A 22,558-nucleotide genomic window follows, 5' to 3' on the forward strand; every position below is an offset into this window, starting at 1 on the left:
AAACTGTCTATCTAATCGGCCTGCTGGTGCAGGGCGAGGGCTCTACCCAGCCGGCTTCTCGAGCCCGAGAGGCAGGAGGGGCACAAGCTCGAGCTCAGCCGCCCCCTGCTCTACCTGCTCCAGGACCGCAGCCACAGGTTCAAGCCCAGCCTGGCCCCCAACAACCTGTGCCACTGCCGGCTACTCAAGTTCCGCAGCCACAACAACCGCCGCCGCCGCCACCACTGGTCCCGGTCCCGGTCCCGCTACCACAGCTGCCACCGGTGCAACCTGCGCCAGCCCTGCAGCCTGTGCCGCCGCCGCCGGTGCAACCTGTGCCGGCCCTGCAGCCTTTGCAACTGCTCCAGTTACCCGCCCCAGGCCCACCACTGCAGCCGCAACAGCCACCACCGCAACCGATCCCAGTGCTGCCGCGTCAGTGTCTGTGGGGACAGGAGCGCAGGGTGGGGCCCAAGCTCCTCCAGCAGGATATTTAGTGCCTCCTAGGAGACAGGCTAGACCGGGCGGGCAGGCACCGGGAGGACCAGCGAGACCAGCGCCTAGACCTCAGCAGATCCCGGGTCAGGTGCTGGCTCCCCTCCGACCACAGCTGCAACAGCCACCGCAGTTCGGCCCTCCACCGCTAGCCCAGGGAGGCAAGGTGGAGCGGAGCTACCTATGGGATGGATTAAGCTGGAGGCCACCTTTGACGGAGATACCCACAAATTGGGATTTTTTGTGGTACAAGCCCTCCAGTTTTTCAATCAGTGGGGATATCTGTTCCCGGACGAGGAGAGCCAGGTTACCCATTTAGCGTCCAGGCTGGAAGGCAAAGCAGCAGAGTGGTATGTGACTCTATATTACTTGGGGGCTCCGGAACTAGACACTTTACAAGAATTTATTACAGCACTAAGAGCCCAATATGAAGATCCCTTGGAGGAGGAAAGAGCACGTACCAAGCTGCAAACTCTTAGACAAGGATTTCAACCCGTGAGAGAGTATGCGGCCAAATTTCGTCAGTTGGCAGCCAAGTGCCCTCATTGTGAAGAAGGGACAAAAATAGTGATGTTCCAAAATGGAATGAATCCCAGGTTGCTCGATCGAGCTCTAGTGCAAGATGATCCCCCAACTCTTATGGGTTGGATACAATTAGCGTGCAAGGTGGAAAACCGTACCCAAGTAGTCAGCAACAGGCAATGGGAAACAGAAGACCACCGCTCGTAGCGAGAGGGGCCTGTGGAATGCCACCGGCCAGAGGAGCTCGTGAAGCCCGATGGAGGCAAGGACTGTGTTTGCAGTGAGGAAACAGTGGGCATTTCGTGGCCCAGTGCCCTCTTTGAGCGCAAGCCTAACCACCTCCCCCAACCACTCGCCCAGTTCCGGCTCCGAGGACCAGTCAAGGTAAAGGAATACCAAGACAGGGCCACCTAGACAAAGGGCTGGAAGCCAAAGAAGTGCAAATGGAGCTTGATGTCCACTTCGGGGAGGCGGATGTGCCTAGCCCGCAATCAGGAAACGAGATGGATCTGTCGTAAGGAGGCCCCAACGGCAGATCACACCGGAGTCCACCCCAACGGAGTTGAGAGAGAGAGGGGCCATTTTATTTGTACCAGTAATGCTAACTAATCCAAGGAGGGGAACTCATATTCGGGTGCAGGCTTTAATCGATTTGGGTTGTTCAAGAGACATTATTGCACTCACCCTGGTAAATGGCTTGGGATTAGAAACCCGAGAACTTAAAAGTCCGATCATCTTTGAGCAAATGGACGGTTCCAATATGAACCCAGCTGTCCGAGAGACGGAGCTGGTGCCCATGGGAATGGGCAAGAGAGTCGGTCCTATATTGTCAGCCAAGCGGCTAAATATCCCCTCATCCTAGGAAGTCGGTGGCTCTGGGATCATAACCCTTACATTAACTGGGCTAAAGGCATGATTGTGTTTGATCGGGAATATTGCAGCAACCATCACTGGCAAACGGAGTGGGGGGAAGAGGCCTCGTTGAACATAGAAGTAGCGTTACTCTCCGCAGAAGAGCTCAACCTGATTCCAGTGGAATACAGAGACCTAGCACAAGCTTTTAGCCAGGAGGAGGCGGATAGCTTACCCCCGCACCGAAAAACTGATTGTGCGATTGAACTGATCCCAGGAGAAAGTCTGCCCAAAGGAAAACTTTATTCCATGAGCCCAGCTGAGAGAGAGGAGCTCCGAAAGTTCATAGATAAAAACTTAGAGAGAGGTTTCATATGCCCGGCTAGCTCCCCCCATGCCACACCGGTACTGTTCGTAAAGAAAAAGGATGGAGGATTGAGGCTTTGCACGGACTTTACAGGCATCATTGCAGTATCCTTGACCAATGCCTATCCAATTCCCCTGATTCGGGACCTGCCAAGCGTGGTGGCGCAGGGTAAGATCTTTTCAAAGTTGGACTTAAAAGATGCTTATTTCCATGTTAGAATCAGGGAGGGGCATGAATGGAAGACTGCGTTCAATATGCCATTAGGCCAATATGAATACCTTGTCATGCCTTTTGGCTTATCCGGAGCACCTGCCGTTTCAATGTCAATGATCAATGAGGTGCTACATAAATTTCTATATAAGGGAGTGGTCGTTTATCTGGATGACATGTCAATTTTTACTGAAACCAGAGAGGAACATGTTAAATTGGTCAGAGATGTCTTGACCACCCTGATACAACACAAACTCCCTATTAAATTGTCCAAATGTGAGTTTCATAAAACTGAGTTGGACTATCTGGGCTATCGCATTTCAGGACAAGGACTAAAAATGGATCCTGCTAAAATCCAAGCAGTGCAAGAATGGCAAGCCCCTACTACCAGAAAGCAACTACAATCTTTCTTGGGCTTCGCTAACTTTTACAGGCAATTTATTGAGGGGTTTGCCCAAATTGCCCTCCCATTAACAGACTTACTCAAGACAAAAGGGAAGGGAGAACAAACAGCTAAGCCCACAAGCAAGCTTAACTGGGGGCCCGAATGCCAGGCAGCATTTGAGAACCTGAAGGACCAATTTACTTCTGAACCGGTCCTCCAACATCCAGATGAAAATCAAACCTTCATAGTGCAAGTGGATGCAAGCGATGCGGCCGTTGGAGGAGTCCTCTTGCAGAAAGGGGGGGATGGAAAAGTACGGCCCTGTGCATACTTGTCTAGAAAGTTCACTGAGGCTGAGCGTAATTGGAATGTCTGGGAGAAGGAAGCTTTCAGTTAAGGTAGCCCTTTCTACGTGGCGGCACTGGCTGGAGGGGGCACGTCATCCGTTTGAGGTGTGGATGGACCACAAAAACTTAGAAGCTTTACGCACACCCCAAAGGCTTAATTGCTAAACAGCTTCGGTGGGCTGAATTCTTCTCAAAGTTTGATTTCACCCTAAAGTTTCTTCCGGGCAAATCCAACTTCTTAGCAGATGCTCTCTCGCGCATGCCCCAACTTCAAAGCAGAAGGGAGGAGACTATCGATACTGTCTTCTCCCCCCATCAGTTGGGAGGTGTGGTCACTACCCGTAGCCAAGCAACCAAACAGCAGAGTGAGCCAAATGGGTGGAGAGCTACAGTGAAATAGAGGGGGAGCGAGTGCCCACAGGGAAAATGTTTCAAATGGCGGCAGGAGACTGGGTTAAAGAAAAGAAACTTTATATTCCTACCAGCCTCAGGAAAGAGGTGTTACAACAATGTCATGATGCCCGCACCGCAGGCCATTTCGGTTACCTAAAGACTTTACACTTGGTTCAAAGACAGTTTTGGTGGCTGGGAATGAGAAGGGATGTGTCGCAATATGTGTCTTCCTGTCCTACGTGCATTATCGCCAAACCCAGAAGGGGAAAGCCTCCTGGATTGCTACAGCCCCTAGAAGTTCCTAATCGGCCTTGGGAGGTGATCTCTATGGACTTTATCACTGATCTACCCTCCTCAAAAGGTTGCACCTGTATTTTAGTGGTGGTGGATTTATTTTCCAAACAAGCTCATTTTATTCCGTGCACCACCGTGCCTACAGCCAGAAAGTTGGCCAGTTTGTTCACGAAACATATTGTAAAATTGCACTCTTTTCCTTCCAAGGTGATTTCCGATCGTGGGGGCCAATTCGTTGCCAACTTTTGGCGGGAGCTTTTACAAATGGCGGGCATTGAACAAGGATTAAACTCCGTCCACCATCCTGAAAGCGACGGACAGTCGGAAAGGCTAAATCAAGTGTTAGAACAATTCCTCAGATGTTACATTAATTTTCAACAAGATAACTGGACTGAGCTGCTCCATTTAGCAGAATACTCGTATAACAATTTGGTCCACAATTCTACAGGTGAAACATCTTTTAAGATTGTACATGGATATGAAGGAGTAGCATTTCCGTTCAACGTACAACCAGAAAGCAAGCAAGCCAGAGACTTGGGGGATTGGTGAACTTCCATCTCCAAACAATGGACCTTAATTCAAAAGCCTCTAGCCAAAGCGAAAAAGGATTATAAAAAGTACGCTGATCGCCATCGTGTGGAGCAGTGGGAATTGCAGCCTGGGGACAAAGTCTACATCTCCACCAAGAACATTAAAACGGAACAAGCCAGCAAAAAATTAGGATTGAAATATTTAGGACCTTTTCCAATTAAGAAAGTAATCAACAGAGTGACCGTAGAACTCGAACTCCCAAAGAATCTACGCCATGTACACCCCACATTCCACATCAGCCTACTGAAAAAGGCACCACCCCCAAATGAATGGCATCCAGAACAACCAATACCCCATCCAACTCTTATTGATGGCCAAGTACACTATGAAATAAAAGATCTTGGACTCAAAACGCAGACATAAACTCTTTTACCTAGTCAGGACTTTGAGGAGGGGTTTCGGGAGTGGGTGGAAGCTTCTCAGGTCAGAGCCCCAAGGCTCCTCGCTAAATTTCATTCTAAGTATCCTGAAAAGGCAGGACCAGAAGGGTGAGAGGAGGGGTCTTAAGGGGGGCAGAATGTCAGGATCTAATACATTGTGGGTTCCTTAGTCAGAGTTACACCATGTTTAATCTGTAGTTGCTAGCCTTTTTCTCCCTCCAGGTCCAGGTGTTATTTTGACCGCGCTTTCCATGGGAGAGAATACCTTTATCTGTTTCTACAGCCAGAGACCTTGACGGGCCAAGCCTTCCCACAGCAAAGTTCCCATTGCCCTGGAGGCTGGGGGCAGGGGGGGGGAGGCTGGGATTGAAGGGTTTGATGTATCACCAGTTTCGTTTTCTTCTCTCATTCTCAACAATGTATGTGTTCAGCCAAGATTCTTTCTAGGCCTTGGAATATGGATACTTGTGTCAGAGCCTAGTCTTTCAATAAACCTTTTGAAATCAAGAATTGTGCTTCTTGCAGAAGGGGGAGATGAACTCTAGTTAACAGGGATTCCATAGTCTGACACGCACTTAGTAAACACCTGTGGAGCTGTTGATAATCCAAATGGAAACACCAGGTACTGATAGATCTTTCTATTATACGTGAATCTGAGAAACTTTCTATGCTTCTTATGAACAGACATGTGGAAGTACGCGTCTTTCAGATCTAACACTGCAAACCAACTGTCATGTGGTAGTAGTGTTATGACCGTGGTTAAAGTGATCATACAGAATTTACGAGTTGTGATTAATTTATTTAATTCTCTAAGGTCTAAAATGGGTCTGCATCCTCCATCTTTCTTATCTATAAAAAAGAATCTGGAGTAAAATCCCAGTCTCAATTCTTCTTCTGGTAATTCCTGCACAGCTCCTTTGTCCACTAGGGTTTGGAGCTCATTCCCCAGTTCCTAGCACACCACTGACTCTGAAAGAATAGGCAATGTCAAACAAGGGTAACTTTCACATTCAACTTTATAACCACTGAGAATGATCTTTAACACCCAACTATCTGATGTAATTGTATGCCAGGCCAAAAAAAAACTATGGAGTCATTCCCCAAAGACAGGGTCCGACTCCAGTGCCAGTCAGAACTGCTTTTGGACTTGAGACTGATCCTTGTGGTGGTTGGGATCCTTGCCTCTGCCTCTGGCCTTGTTTCCTTTTGGAAAAAGTGCCTTGAGTATTCTGGTATTGGTGTTGGGCAGGATACGTATACTCCTGATAGGGCTGATAGTGATATGACCATCCCCTGTAAGAGAACTGTTGTCTATACTGTGGCCTTCCTCCTTGTTGTGCAGGGGGCAGCATGCCATAAGACCTCGCTGTCAGTCTGTCCTTACGCTATTGTAACAGGTACTCGTCAGTTTTGTCCGAGAACAGAGTCTTCCCCTCAAAAGGGAGGTCCTCAACTTTTGCGCGTCTCCATCGGTAACGCTGTTGCCCTTAACCATGCATGATGTCCGAGTTCGACCGCTGAGGTCATTGTTCTGGCCAAAATATCCGTCACACTGCAACCTGCATTGATCTGGTGTCTGACCATCCAAACAGCTTCTTCCTGCAGGACTTTTATGAGTGGCGTTTGGTCTTCTGGCAATTTATCCACAAATGACATCTTATTCCACAGGCACAACTAATAGGCGCTCATCATTGCCAGACAGTTGGCAATCTTTATGTTTAAAGCTGCTGAGGAGGGGCAGCTTTATCGGATGGGGTTGAGCAGGAGCCTTGTCGATGTTTTGACTGTAGTTCTTCCGTTACCAAAGATGATGGAGGTGGGTGTGCCGACAGGAACAGACATGACTCATCCCTCATCTTATAGAGGCTCTCAGCCTTTCTAGACATCTCCGTGGCTGAAGCTGGCTTCTGGAACCGCATATTCATGATGTCCACAAACCCTTTGATTACCGGGAAGGCTATGTTGGATGTGGAGCATGAAGAATTTTGTCCTTTGGTTTCGGCTCTGCTGAGGAGGTATCAATCTCCAGAATGTTAGCCATCCTGATCAGTTGTTCGGTGTATGACTGAAAGTCATCTGTGGGGGATGTTTCTCCAGTATCCTCAATGGTCTCTTCCAGCAAAGGTTCTGATGGTGGCGTTGGGCTACGTCTCCCAGAGTAGGGGTCCTATCCCACATCTGATTCCGACAGATGGAAGGCCATTCTGGAGCTAGAAAATGAATGGCGCCTCTCCGGTGGTTCAGATGACAGCTTCCTCGGAAGAACATCTGTGTAGTAGGTCCTGCCCACATCCATCTCACCACTCTGTGGGTCATTCAAATACCATTCATCTGCATGGTAATAGCGCTCCCTTCTTGGAGACCTTGAAGTGTACTTCCTCCTTGGGAGTTCTCCCTCCTCTGTAGAGGAGGGACCTTGACCGAGATCTGGAGCTAGGCGAGGGGGATCTGGTTCAAATTGAAGGTGTTGGAGGACAGTTTAGGAGTATCACTTCCTCCTCCCTGTGGCCTCCAATGGAAGACATACCCTAGGAATCTCTGGTGGAACAGTGTTGATCTTTTTTGTCCGTTTCGTGGGTGGTTCTTCCCTCAGAGTCTCCTCCCTCGGAACCAAGCTTTCCTTATTTGGAGCTGAAGACCTCACTGAGTCTTTTGACTTCAAGCACTGCACTCTCTGTGTTGGTTCTGACTGAGTTGGAAAACCTCAGCTCGATGACACCTGTTGGATCTGAGTCGATTCCATAGGACTCCATGTCCCAGGTGGGGTCGAGGGTGGTCGGCTCCAAGGGGTCCCTGACCCCGATGGGCCCGGTTTCGACACTGGTGAGGCGCTCAGATCCAATAGGGTGGCTCCATCAGCTGCAGCCGATTTTTTTGCCTCTGTGGTGGGTTCAGGCACCGCCATGGCCTTTGTCCAAAGTGCCACCTTGAGCCTGCTCAACCTTTCTGTACGGGCTTTCGCAGTGAACGACCTTTCTGATAGTGTTTGCATGTGTGCATATTATGGCCTTCTCCCAAGCATATTAAGCAGAGTGAGTGACCATCTGTTTTGGTCATCTTCACGTTGCATTTCATGCAACACTTGAAAAGAACCTTATCCAACATTTTATAACACGAAGAAGAGAAGAAAAAAGAACAGAAAGCTGATTTATTCATCTCTGTGCTAGAACCTCACACCATGGTGGCGAAAGAGGGACTGAGGGTAGCAAAGGGGTGTCCCGCTTCCTATAGGGCCATTTTGGCAGGAAAGCAGCCGCGCATGCATGCTGGGAGGCGGGTGCACCCCTTAGTGGTAGTAGAGCTAAAAAACCCACCAAAATCAGCAGGCCTCCACGTGCACAGTCCCATGTGGGACTGCACAGAAATACTGACAATGAAGTATTAATTCCTAGGCAACAGAGGGCTGGATGTTCTGCAGCCATGGGAACACTAATCTCAGCCCTCCAAACCTGGATAGGCAGCTCTGCCTGCCAACCAGAGGGCTCCCATTCAGCATTATACGAGCAAGGAGCAAGAATTAATTCCCTAATCAACGGCTGGGAAAGTGTCTGTGTGGTAAGTGAGGGGGCTCTTCCCCCACCCTTTTCTGTTTGATTTTTCTTCATTGCAACTTTTTGGTTCTGCAAGCCAACGCAAGTCAATTGGCACTTGCGACTCCTAGTATCTACTGGAAGTTTCCTGGGGGTGGCCGCTTTGGGGGTCTGTAACTCGGACCTCCAAAATGCAATCTTGGCCAAACCTGGAGGGTGGCTGGAGGAGAGCCTGCTGAAGCCTCACTGAGTTTGGCATATCTGAGTGCAAAGGGGGCGGTCCTAGGGTCCCCGAAAGTGATGGACCACGGACCAACAAAACGGTCCATGAACAGGGCTGGTCCGTGAAAAGTTCATGGTCCGTGAAAATCGATTGACTACAGGCTGGTGGTCCATGGTGTTTTCCTGGTCTGTGCCCACCTCTAATAAAAACAGATTACCTTGCCAGTGGATTAGCAAGGACATTCCCCAATGACAGGGGTCCCTGGCAGAACAAAAGGGCAGGCCATGAACTATCACAGTGTGTTGCAAGTCAAATAGCCCATGCCTTCAATCACGGTATCTAGGAGTTGGCTTCAGTTAACTGAAGAATTATTGCATTGAATTGCATTGACATGGAGAATTTGCAGTAAAACAAAAGACAGAAAAGTAAAGTATGTGGCAAAAAGAAAACTGAAGGAATAGCGCCCCTTCTCCTGGTGGTGCGAGGTATTTGTCAAGAAAACATCAAAGGGAGGAGGGGTGCTGCTAGTCTTCTAGAAAGCTCTGGAAATCTTTTCTGGGGCTGGCCTGTGCATGCAGAATCCCAATGTGGGACTGCACAGAAGCCATGACGATGAACTTTTAAAAACATAGGCACAGGCTTCATTCTGCATTTCTCATTTGGTCTGCTTATAAATACCATCTAGACACTAGATGGAGCTCCAGACAAAGCTTTAGAACCATTTGATCAACCAACTAGAATAATAGACTTTATTTTTAAACACACCTAGAACTAAGTTTACAGTGAATAATTGTAAGGATCCTGAAGAAATTGTTGTCTTACACAGCATTTAATGAGACTTATTAAAAGTTGATCAAGTGAGTTTTCCTGGAAAAAAAGTTATTATGGTTGCTTCTGATGAGCAGCAAAATCCCAAAAGCTGGTTCACACATTTCCCCTACCTCTTTTCGTTTCCGTAAGATTTCTGTGCAACTTTTGCATGAAGAATTAGGACTGTTTGATCACCTCGCTCCTTTAAATAATTTCTCATAGCTTCCCTAAAAATTAAAAAGCATGATAAAAGTTAATTGAAATTTCCATTGTGTGTGTGAATGAATTGCGTATTTTAAAAGCAATACCCTAAATTTCAACAGTAAAGGTGAGTTTTTGCCAGAAAAACAGATCAAAATCTATTTAAGCGCATCTATTTAACACCCACTCAGAGCGGTTTACAAAGTATGTTAACACCCATAACAAACACCCTGTGAGGTGAGTGGGGCTGAAAGAGCTCCTAGAAGCTGTGACTGACCCAAGGTCACCCAACTGGCTTCAAGCGGAGGAGTGGGGAATCAAACCCAGTTCTCCAGATTAGAGTCTTGCCGTCTTAACCCCTACACAAAACTGATGTGGAGTTATTGAGTTATTACTGCTTTAATCTGAATCCAGTACCTTGGCCATTTCCCCATAAGCTACTCAAATTGTCTTCTGGATTCAACCTGTAAAGTGCCTAAATTGCAGGGCTGACTTCTGTTTACAACTCCCAGAGGGCTCAGGGCTTGCCTCTTAGCCTTACTGTGGGTTAGACAAAAAGGCTGGTGATGGCGTTTCTACCCTAGCAAAAGTGAGGATTCACTTTCCAGCTTTTAAGCTCTGGTTTCTGACACCCCTCAGGAAAAATAGCCCCCTGGGGATCCAGGGAGGTGTCGTTTTTCCTTAAACTATGGAACTTTCTCTTGAGGGATGTTCCTCCGGTCCCATCTTTATCATTTTTCAGGGACTAGGCAAGGTCTGTCCATTATACCAGAGCTGTTGACGCTTTAGAATTTTTGCTGTTGTTTCTGGTGCTGTAGGTTTTTTATTAGCTTTGGATTTAATTCTCGTTTATGCTATTTAATACATTTATCAAATTTGTTAGGATACCTTGATTATTCTAATTGTGGCAGAAAGGCAGTGTACAGTATTTTTCAAAAATGAATGATTTGTAATTAAAGACTGCATGCTGACATATCTTACTGAGAACATCACTTAACAGTTATGAAGGCAAATTACATGGGAAACCGAAAACGTTGTTTCTTAGCTGTACATGGCCTGGGAAGGATCCATGGCACTGTCACCTTCTCCCCCATGAACCTCTCTTGACGGCTAAAGATCAGGGCAAAGGCCTGTTCTGTGCCCCACTCCCATCTTCACAAGATGCAGGAATGACAGGTCTCTCTGTGGCAGAGCCTTATGGGTGGAACCCCTCATTGCATCTATTTGCCTGAGAGAGTCTTGAGCTTCGGGTATCAGGTGAAGGAGTTTTTGTTTTCCTAGGCCCTCTGATAAGGCAACTTCATACAAATTCTGCTTCACTGCTAAACTCTAGCTAATATATGTCTAGGATAATAGTCACCGGCTATACTCCAAAAAAGAGATATACACTTTTTCAAGAGTTTATTTTTAACAATGCAGGAATGTGTTGCACTGCCTAGTGTCACAAAGTATACTCAGGCAGGTATTATGCACCTACTTATGGCTTAAATACAAAGAAAGCCAAGCAATGCTTCCTAACATCAAAGCTTTCTATATTGGTTATCTGAACTGGCTCAGGAACACCTGATCCACTGTCTGCAGGAACTGTGTCTTAGTTAATAATGCAAGATTTAAGTCTTACCTGGTGAGCCGTTTAGGTTGAGGTCGCTCACCAAATTTCCTGTAAACAAAACAAAAAGAGTCAATGGTGAGTAACCTCGATGCAACAAGTCCTGTAAAGGAAATGTTATCTTGAACCACTAAGGTTGCAATTTATTACCACTATGAAGTCTTACCTACCGTTCCCTGGATTCTGCCAAAATTCATAGAGCTCTTATGAGATTCTGAGATTAGGCAGAATCGATCATGGCACCAAAACTCTGGAACTCTCTTCCCTAGGAAATGTCAGATCATGAAAGTCCAGTTACTTTGATTTCATCTCCCACCCCTTGATTACAAGAACGTCAAGGTTTCTTGGCTCAAAGGTTTTATTGAAAGATTATATTCAGAGTACAGGTGTTCATGAGTATTCCAGAAGCAGGATAGCTTCTGACTGAACAAAAGCTTTGTTGAGAATGACGTGTTAATTAGAAGTAGCAATATATCAAACATCCCTTCCCTGCCTCCCCCTTTGCGGCTTGTCTGAGGAGGCCTGGGAAGGAGCAGGAGTCCCAAGGTCGTTGTCTAGTCTGGGTAGATAACAACCGTCTGGGAAAGCAGCTGAACCTGCAGGAGAGAAACACTGGAAATCTTTAGAAAGGTTAAACATTGAGAAACAACACCTCCAAGATGGCGTTACTCTGGCTAGCTAAACTGACATCCTGACATTCTGCCCCCCTTAAGGCCCCCCTCACCCTTCAGGCCCTGCTTTCTCTGGGTATTTTCTGTGAAACTTAGCTATGAGTTGAGGAGCATTAACATTGGAAGCCTCCACCCTCTCCCAGGAGCTGTCAGCAAAGTCCTTCCACTTAACAAGACAAAACCGTTTATTGTGTTTTTTCTTTGAGTCCAATATCTCCTCCACTTCGTAGTGAACTTGGCCATCCACCATGGTGGGGTGGGGTTGTTGAATAGTGTGTATTCAGCGTGACTGCACCAGCTTAAGGAGGATCCACAAAGAGTCCACACCTTGTTTGTTTAGTAAAGGTGTATAATACAATTTATTTATAGGTGGATTAAGAGCAATATATACAAGTTTACCGTCCAGAGAGACAAAGTGCTTCGCCTACACCTGGACTTGCAAGAAGCCCCCTACCATACTGTACATAGTAGCTATATATACATGTAGACACCCAATCAGATACATGCATGAGTTTAGCTGAGTCATTCACTTCATGGTCTCCTGACTCTTGAGTTAACCATCTGACTCTATGTCACCTGATGTGTCTACCTGTCATACTGATCGTTCTGATCTAAAGCCTCTGCACACTGGCTTTTGACACTTAGATATCAACACTCCTCCAAGCCAGTATGAGAGCAGTTTAAGGCATCACGTAATCGTTCAAATGGTACAGCATACAGACTTTTAGTGAACATGTCTGCTATATTGTCACCAGATGTACATCTAAACAATCTTATGAATCCTTGTTCTACAGCACATCTTACATTCAAATACCTGATCAAGATGTGTTTACTGCGTGTTTTGATTCCACCATCTTGGGCTAACTGTTGTGCTGCTGTATTATCCCCATAAACAGCAATAGGTACTGCACAATGCATTTTCATGTCAGACATGAGCTGTTGTATCACTTCCAGCTCTAAGATACCTTGACTCATGGCCGAGAACTCCGCTTCACAAGATGAATGTGCCAACAAAGACTGTTTTAATGTCTTATGTGCAATGAGAGCACCTCCTACAAATATGGCTAGTCCTGTAGTGGATTTACCGTCAGGGCGATCTGCCCAACTAGCATCACAAAACATAGTGATCTGCATAGGTTCAGTGGCTTTTAGAACCAAAGAGAAGTTGAGAGTAGCCTTAAGATATTTTAAGACGCGTTTTGCTGCTATCCAATCCCTATGGAAAGGCTTAGCACACCTTTGGCATAGCATGTTTACTGCTTGTGTTATATCTGGACGGCCCCAACATGAGAGATACAAAAGACTGCCCACCAATGACTGATATCTCTGTACATCTTCCCAGGGAAAATCATCTGGCTCCCTGATATACCCTGTAGTCATAGGAGTGGACACACCATGTGCTTCAGTTAATCCATACTCTGTGAGCAACTTTATAATTTTATCTCTCTGATTCAGTTGGAAAAAAACGTCCTGGGTTTTTGACACTTGCACTCCCAAATAGTTGGAGATAGGACCCAAATGTTTCACTTTGCAAATATCTTTAGCTATTTGTTTAAACCAACATAAATGTTCTTCTGTCTCATATATGCACAATATATCATCTACAAAAATAAGGAGTTGGACTTCTGAACCTCCTACTATTTTTGTAAAAATACAGGCATCACCTTTGCCCTGCTCAAAGCCTGCTGCTTTTAGTGATTGTGACAGGTATTGAAACCAAGCTCGTGCTGATTGACGTAACCCATACAAAGCTCGGTTTCGTTTGAGCACCATATGTTTATTTGACACCTCATACCCTGGTATTTGCTCCATGTATAAACATTCCTGTATAGGAGCATGGAGGTAGGCTGTACAGACATCAAAATGATCTATGTTTTTGTGTTGAGCCCCTGCCTTACATAAGGCTAATTTTACTGTTTCAGGCCTAACAATAGGAGAAAATACCTGGTCATAGTCTTGGAATTGTACCTGAGAGAAACCACGGGCTACCAAGCGAGCTTTCCTCTGCACATTGCCTGAGGGAAGTCGTTTCACCTTATACAGCCATCTACAGCCAATGATATTTGTGTCTTTTGGCTTAGGTACAACTGTAAACACTTCATGGTCAGTTAGAGACTGATATTCGGCCTTCATGGCCTCGAGCCAAGCCTTTTTCTCTTCCCCCTCATAAGTGAGAAGCTCTGAATAATTAGCTGGCTCTTTAGCCAGTACACAGTTTGCTGCAGCTTCAAAACCATACCTTTGAGGTGGGACACCTTTATTAGGACGACTGGACACACGTATAGGAGGACTAGACCTCTGTGTGTCCTGTGTTACCTGCCTGGCTGGAGAACTAATCTCCTCTTTCACACTCACGTCCCCCTCTGGACTCGTTTCAGGCATTTCATCGGTAACTGGCAACGCAATCTGGCTTTCACTCTCATACCCGTGAAGCCTTTTCCAACTCCCATGTTCACATACACTGGCGGACCGGCTATAAGATACCTTTTTGTTTTCATTGGTGAACCTGTAGGCCTTCATGCCACTCTGGTATCCAATGAATATCATCTTAGAGGCTTTTGGGCCCCCTTTTCTCCGCTGTTTTAAAGGGATATGCACCCAAGAAGTCATGCCAAACACCCTTAGTAATTTTAGATTAGGATCCCTGTTGAAAAGTAACCTAAAAGGTATTTCATTCACAGCACGGGACCACAGACGATTTACTACATAACAGGCACAGATAATTGCCTCAGCCCAGTAAGTTTTTGGCAAACCAGCATCAGCTAACATAGCAGCCATTTTTTCTTGTATAATGGCACCATGCCTTTCTGCCAGACCATTTTCTTGTGGCACACTTGTATTTGCTACCCTGTGCAATACACCATTTTTATCACACCAGTGAGAGAACTTTACAGACATGAATTCCCCCCCTTGGTCAGACTGGATGGTCTTTATGTCCAGCCCCAACTGTTTTTGTACCCTTTTTGCCCAAACCTTAAACAAATCAAAAGTTTGAGACTTGTGTTTCATAACATATAGCCATGAGTACCGGCTAAAATCATCCGTTAGGACCAGGGCATAACAATTTTGAGAATGGCTTTTGGGGAATGGACCAATCAGATCCATGTGAATTAATTCAAGTGGCTTTGTAGACACCCGGCCACTTTTCTTAGCTACAGGGAATGCCTTTGTTTTGACTGCTTTGCAAACAGTGCAGTCTAGGAACTCTGAGCAGCTTGACACCTTTTCTCCCTTCAGGAGTGTTAGAGTTTTGTTTATAACCCCAAAGCTAGCGTGCCCTAAACGCCTGTGCAATAAATGCACACAATTGTCATGGCTACACTTGTTAGTAACCGTGTCAGCCTTTGCCTGCCTATTTTCTACAATATAAACATTGTTTTTCAGCTCCCCATTTACTAGAACCTTGCCAGCTTTGCTTATTTGGCATTTGTCCCCCACAAACCGGACCTCAAACCCCTTTTGGGTCAACCTACTTACTGATAATAGATTATGGTCCAAAGAGGGAACACAATATACAGGTGCAAAGTCCTCCTCCAGAGCTGTAAACCGCAAAGTTCCCATAGCACTCACTGAAGATTCTCTCCCATCTGCCAACAACACAGACTGCAGGTTGCTTTGTTGTAAATCATACAGCACCTCCCCCGATCGGGAGAAGGACTCAGTAGAGCCACTGTCAAGGAGCCATTGGGAACACGTATTTGCAGTAGATGCAGTGACCAGCCTCGCATGTTCATCCGGAATTCGAGGCTCCTGTACACGTCCTTGCTTCTGCTTCTGTTGTTTTCTTCTCCTGTCCGGGCAAAAGCGACGAAGGTGAGAAGTGGAGCCGCAACTGTAACATCTTCTCACGGCTGCTGCTGACAACTGGGTGACCTCCCGCTGCTTGCTAGCAACTCCTCCGCCGTCAGTGGCTGAAACCCCTCGATGGGCCCCTCCGTCTGCTCGTTGCTCCGTCCTTGAATGCCAGCCTCCATATATTGAAACACGAGCCTCTTCCTCAAGAAGACGAGACGTAACATAGGAATAAGTGAGTTTATCTGGCTCCAGGCTCTCAAGGCTTGCAATAAGAGGAAAATATACATCAGGTACACTTGATAACAGAATGTATGCTTTATCAGAGTCTTCCGTGGGCTTTCCACGAGCAGCCAGTTGCTGGAAACATTCCATCAAACTGTTTATATGCTTCTGCATGCTCTCCCCCGGCTTGAGAGCAAGTCTGTAGAGGCGACGTGTCAGCATAATTAATGACCCTGCAGATGTTCTGGCATGGATCAGCTTCAAATCTTCCCAGGCCTTTGAACTGGTAGCTGAATCCCTGATGTGAAGCAATTGGTCATCTCCCACAGCCAGCACGATATGAGCTAAAGCACGCTCATCTGCAATCTTTTCCGCATCATTGGGGGCTGCTGGGGGGTTGCTGACACTTTTCCACAGCCCCTCTCTCTTTAGAAAATGCTCCATACGCAACGACCAAATGGAGTAGTTCACGGAGGTCAGCTTCTCCACCAACACGACCGTACTCTGTGCCATACTTGCTTCTGCACCGGTCTGAGGGAGTTCATTTGCCTCCTCCTCCTCCTGGTCACTGACACTTTCCACCGCCAATAATTCCTCCTCCGAGGGACCGCGGCCGTCAGGTGCCAACATCCACCACCGACTCTGCTGCGTCTCTACTTCAGTAGAGCCTCCTCAGCTTGGCGCAGTCTATCTGGGCCCATAACCCTGTTGAATAGTGTGTATTCAGTGTGACTGCACCAGCTTAAGGAGGATCCACAAAGAGTCCACACCTTGTTTGTTTAGTAAAGGTGTATAATACAATTTATTTATAGGTGGATTAAGAGCAATATATACAAGTTTACAGTCCAGAGAGACAAAGTGCTTCGCCTACACCTGGTGTTGCAAGAAGCCCCCTACCATACTGTACATAGCAGCTATATATACATGTAGACACCCAATCAGATACATGCATGAGTTTAGCTGAGTCATTCACTTCATGGTCTCCTGACTCTTGAGTTAACCATCTGACTCTATGTCACCTGATGTGTCTACCTGTCATACTGATCGTTCTGATCTAAAGCCTCTGCACACTGGCTTTTGACACTTAGATATCAACAGGGGTATCACCTTTTCAGGGTGCCACTCATCCGGGGCGGGAGCTTTCTTGAGAAGACTGAAGTGGAAGGTAGACTTGACTTGTCTAAGGTTCTTAGGCAATTCCAATTCGACCGTGACGTCATTAATCACTCTTTTAACTGGGAAAGGTCCCATGTATTTAAGTCCCAGTTTCCTGCACGGCTGCTCGCTTCTGAAGTTTTTTGTGGAGACATAAACTCTATCTCCAGGTTGCAATTTCCATTGGGCCACACGATGGCGATCTGCGTACTTCTTGTAGTCTTGCTTGGCTGTGTTTAGGGTTTGCTGTATGACGGTCCATTGCTTTGCTAAAGATGTCCACCATTCCCCCAAGTCTCCAGGTTTCTTGGACTCTGGCCTGGTCTCGAAGGGGATGGCGAGCCCCTCATATCCATGCATAATTTTAAAGGGGGACTCCCCCGTTGAGCTGTGAATTGCATTATTGTACGCATATTCGGCAAACGGGAGAAAATTTGTCCAATTGTCTTGTTGATAACTGACGTAGCACCTGAGGAATTGTTCCAACACCTGATTAACCCTTTCAGTTTGTCCATCAGTCTCAGCATGGTGTGCTGAGCCTATTCCCTGTTCGATCCCAGTGACTTGCAGAAGCTCCTGCCAGAAGTTGGCAATGAACTGCACCCCCCTGTCCGATATCACCTTGGAGGGGAAAGAGTGAAATCTTAGTATGTGCTTCATGAACAAGCTGGCCAGCTTTCTGGCAGTTGGCACGGCTGTACAGGGAATAAAATGCGCTTGTTTGAAAAAAAGGTCTACCACCACTAGTATCCAAGTGCAGCCCTCGAAGGGAGGCAAATCAGTGATGAAGTCCATGGAGATAACCTCCCAGGGCCTGGAGGGAGTTTCTAACTGCTGTAATAACCCCAGGGTTTTTCCCCTTCTTGGTTTGGCCATTATGCAGATGGGGCACGAAGACACATACTGGGAAAAGTCCCTTCTTAAGGTGGGCCACCAGAACTGCCTTTGCACTAAGCGGAGAGTCTTTAGATACCTAAAATGGCCGGCAGTTTTTGAGTCGTGGCACTGTTGCAAAACTTCTTTTCTTAGGCTGGCAGGGATGTAGAGTTTAGAGCCTTTTAGCCATTCCCCCGCTGCCGTTTGTGTGAGTTTATCTTTGGGCGCTTCCCCCCCCCTCCTTTTCCACTTTGCTTTTCACTTTCTCTCTCCACCCACTTGGCTTCTCTTGCTTCCCTATTCGCGCTCTGGTTGCTTGGCTACGAGTGGTAACCACTCCTCCCAACTGGGTGGGAGAGAAGACGGTGTCGATAGTCTCCTCCCTCCAGCTCTCATGTTGGGGCATGCGTGATAGGGCATCTGCAAGGAAGTAAGATTTACCGGGCAAATAGTTTAGGGTGAAGTCAAACTTGGAAAAGAATTCCGGCCACTGGAGTTGCTTGGCATTAAGGCGGCGGGGGGTGCGGAGCGCTTCCAGATTTTTGTAATCTGTCCACACTTGGAAGGGGTGGCGAGCCCCCTCCAACCAATGTCGCCAGGTGGTGAGAGCAACTTTTACTGCAAATGCTTCCTTCTCCCACATACTCCAATTTCTCTCAGCGTCAGTGAATTTCCGGGACAGATACGCACATGGCTGAAGGATGCCCTCCTCCCCTTTTTGCATCAACACTCCCCCAATAGCAGAGTTGCTCGCATCTACTTGCACCACGAACTCTAAATTCTCATCTGGGTGCTGCAACACAGGTTCGGAGGTGAACCGGCTTTTCAAGCCTTCGAAGGCTTGCTGGCACTGAGGGGTCCAGTTTAACTTGGCCTGCAGCTTGGCAGCTTGATCCCCCTTCCCCTTGGTTTTCAATAAGTCCGTTAAGGGGAGGGCAATTTGTGCAAAACCCTCTATGAAGGGGCAGTAAAAATTAGCAAACCCCAGGAAGGATTGCAATTGTTTCCTGGTGGAGGGCGCTTTCCAGTCTTTGACGGCTTGAACTTTTGCTGGGTCCATTTTGAGCCCCTGATTTGACACTCGATACCCCAAGTAGTCCAATTCCTCTTTATGGAATTTGCATTTGGACAACTTGACTGGCAGTTTGTGTTGTATTAAGGCCTTTAACACTTTCCTGACCAGCTCCACGTGCATCTTCTTATCTCTTGAATAAATTAAAACGTCATCTAGGTAAACGACCACCCCATTATATAAATATTCATGCAGCGCTTCGTTGATCACCCCCATGTAAACAGATAGAGCGCCTTTAAGCCCGAAAGGCATGACGAGATATTCATATTGCCCTAGAAGCATATTGAATGCGGTTTTCCATTCATCCCCCTCCCTTATTTTCACATGGAAATAAGCATCTTTTAAATCCAGTTTAGCGCCACTACGCTGAGAAGGTCCCGGATCAAAGGGATGGGGTAGGCATTCGAGATTGACACTGCGTCGATGCCTTGAAAATCTATGCACAGTCTGAGTCCCCCATCCTTTTTCTTCACAAACAACACTGGTGCGGCATGGGGGGAGCTGGCTGGGCGAATGAAGCCTCTCTCCAGATTTTTGTCAATAAACTTTCTTAGTTCTTGGCGCTCAGCCGGACTCATGGAGTATAGTTTCCGTTTGGGCAGCTTCTCCCCTGGCACCAACTCAATGGAGCAATCCGTGTAACGATGGGGGGGGTAGATCGTTTGCCTCCTCACTAAAGGCTTGGGCCAAGTCTCTGTATTCGGGCGGAATTAGGGTTAGTTCTTCCGCGGTGAGAAGGGCGACATCTAGGGCAGTGGGCGCCTCCTTCCCCCATTCAGGTAGCCAGTGGTGCTGTAGGCAGTGCTCTCGGCTGAACACAACCATCCTCTCTGACCATTTTATGTATGGATTATGATCCCCCAACCAACGACTGCCCAGAATGAGTGGATATCTGGCCACTTGGCTAACAACATAAGGGCGCATCTCCCAATGGTTTCCTAGCCCTGTGGGCACTGGCTCTGTTTCAAAGGTGGCTGGGTTCATATTAGAGCCGTCCATTTGTTCGAATATTATGGGAGTCTCCAACTCATGGGCTTCTAATCCAAGTCCATTTACTAGGGCCGGGGAGATGATGTCTCGAGAGCAGCCAGAATCTATTAAGGCTTGCACTCTCACATGGGTTCCCCGTTTGGGATTGACCAAAATCACCGGCATGAATAGTATGGCCCTCACCTCGTTCGCGGTGGGTTTTCCTTTGATCTGCCACGGGGGCCCCTTTACGACAGATCCTCCTCGTTTCCCTGCTGCGTACACACCATGTCCTGTTCTTGGACTTGATAGGTAACTTCAGTGGTCACCTCCTCAGCTTCCAGACCAGCCTCAGGCCGCCCTTTCCTCATGGGAGGCCTTCCCCATCTTGCACGAGGGGCGGGTTCCAGCCATGCCAGCTGAGCGGGCGCTCTGAGTGGGCACTGTGCAGCAAGATGTCCTCCGCTCCCACACTGGAGACACAGTCCTTGTCTCCATTGTGTATTCCTTGTGCCCCGGGAAGGAGTTGTTCCCCTACCCCGTCAAACAACTGGGGGAGGGTGTCGAATCCCGGTCAATTCATGTTGCTTGACTAGGCAGACCACCTGTGTACGATTCTCTACTTCGCAGGCTAACTGAATCCACCCTAGAAGCGTAGGGGGGGGTCATCCTGCATTAAGGCTCAGTCCAGCAATTTGGGATTCATGCCGTTGCGGAAAAGTTCAATTTTCACCCCCTCCTGGTAGTGAGGGCATTTGGCCACCAGCTGCCGGAACTTAGCTGCATAATCTCTAATGGACTGATTGCCTTGTCGGATGGTTCTTAACTCCGTACGAGCCCTCTCGTTTTCCAAAGGGTCTTCATACTGCGCTCGTAAAGCTGCTATGAAGGCTTGTAGATTCCCGAGTTCCGGGGCCCCTGTGTCATAGAGGGTTACGTACCACTCCACCGCTATTCCTTCCAACCAGGACGCCAGATGAATAATCCGACTTTGCTCTGTCAGGAACAAGTGTCCCCACTCGTTGAAAAACTGCAACGCTTTTACAATGAAAAATCCAAGCTTACGTGGTTCCCCTACCGGGAGCCGAACCCGGGCCACCTGGGTGAAATTTGACTTTCTCCTTCTGTTGCCATCTTCCAATAGCAAATGAACAATGCCTTGGATTTTCTAAAGTGTCTTGTTCTGTCAATGTAATATAATAAAGCCCTTTTAACATCTAATTTGTGTAGTATACATTCTGATTCACAAATCGGCTTTGGAAAGAGTACAGGAAGAGCAACCTTCTGCTGCAGATGGAACCTAGAGACCACTTTAGGGAGGAACTCTGTACTTGGATAGAAGAGGACCTTCTCTTGAAAGAACTGTAAGAAGGGAGGGTCTATACAAAGTGTGTGAGTTCCCCTACCCTCCTTAGGGATGTGACAGCAACCAGGAGGGCTACCTTCCACGAGAGCAGGTTTAAGTCACAACTGGCCAATGGTTCGAAGGGAGGTAACATAAGATGACTTAGGACAAGTGAAAGGCTCCACTGTGGTAAGGGTGGAGTTCTAGAGGGGAAGGTGTTTTTAACTCCCTTCAAAAACTGTTTAGAGGCCTGGTGGGAGAAACACGTCCTGCCATCTACAGGCTCATGAAACGCGGAAATAGCAGCAAGGTGAACTTTAATGGAAGAGGCCAATAAGCCAGATTATAAAATTACCAAATAATCAGAAACCAGAGAGATGGGGCAGGAAAATGGGGAGTACCCCTTATCTGATAACCATGTAGAGAATCTAGACCATTTATGAGCGTAGGTATGCGAGTGGATGGTTTACGTGCATTCAATATAATGTCCGTTACTTCCTGAGAGAAGGAGCAACTCGAGGGAACAGAAGCCAAGCTGTAAGCTTCAACGTGGTAACATCGTGGTGGAAGACTCTGTCTCTGTGAAGGAGGTCCAGAGCCTCTGGAAGGCAGATGTGTTTGCCCTCGGACATTTCCCAGAGGGTTGGGAACCAGTCCCTGTGTGATCATAGAGGGGCGATGAGAATGCAATGTGTCTTGAAGTGTTTGACTCGCCCTAGCACCCTGGATATCAGGGGGATTGGGGGAAACACATAAAAGAGTCCATGGTCCCATGGGATTTGAAACGCATCCCCCATGGATAGTGGGTCTAAGCCCCCCAGAGAGCAAAAGGCCTTGGCCTTCGTATTGTCTCCTGTTGCAAAAAGGTCTGTGTCTGGTGTCCCCCACAGTAGGAAAATAGTGTGCACATATGCAAAGTTAACAGCCCACTCATGGCGGGGCTTGAATATCCTGCTTAGGTTCTCCGCTTTGTCATTCCTGGTTCCTGCAATGTGAATTGCCTGGGGTGATATGTTGTGTTTTATGGCCCAGTGCCATAGCTGCGATGCCACTGAGCAGAGTGTCAAAGAAGCCGTTCCCCCTTGTTTGTTCACATAATAGAGAGCGGTCGTGTTGTTCATTTGGACCTGAACCTTCTTGTTGTGGAGCAGACCTGTGAAGGAGATAAGGGAATAACAGATCGCTCTTAATGCCAATACATTAATATGCATACTCCTCCTTAGAGTGGACCATTCTTTCTGCGTAGAGAGGTCACCACAATGTGC

General features: G+C 47.3%; 1 protein-coding gene across 1 annotated transcript in view; it reads right to left on the bottom strand.

Moving 5' to 3' along the window:
* RBPJ (recombination signal binding protein for immunoglobulin kappa J region) overlaps nt 1-22,558 on the bottom strand; it is a 103,578-nt gene that overhangs the window by 51,338 nt on the left and 29,682 nt on the right. Inside the window, exons 2-3 of the mRNA XM_054999184.1 lie at nt 11,201-11,239; nt 9,510-9,605 (exon numbers count right to left, since the gene is read on the bottom strand). Of these exons, the coding sequence (XP_054855159.1) occupies nt 9,510-9,605; nt 11,201-11,239 (135 nt within the window). The remainder of the gene's footprint in view (nt 1-9,509; nt 9,606-11,200; nt 11,240-22,558) is intronic.

This window comes from Eublepharis macularius, chromosome 15 (genome assembly GCF_028583425.1).
Source record: "Eublepharis macularius isolate TG4126 chromosome 15, MPM_Emac_v1.0, whole genome shotgun sequence".
NCBI classification, from domain to species: domain Eukaryota; kingdom Metazoa; phylum Chordata; class Lepidosauria; order Squamata; family Eublepharidae; genus Eublepharis; species Eublepharis macularius.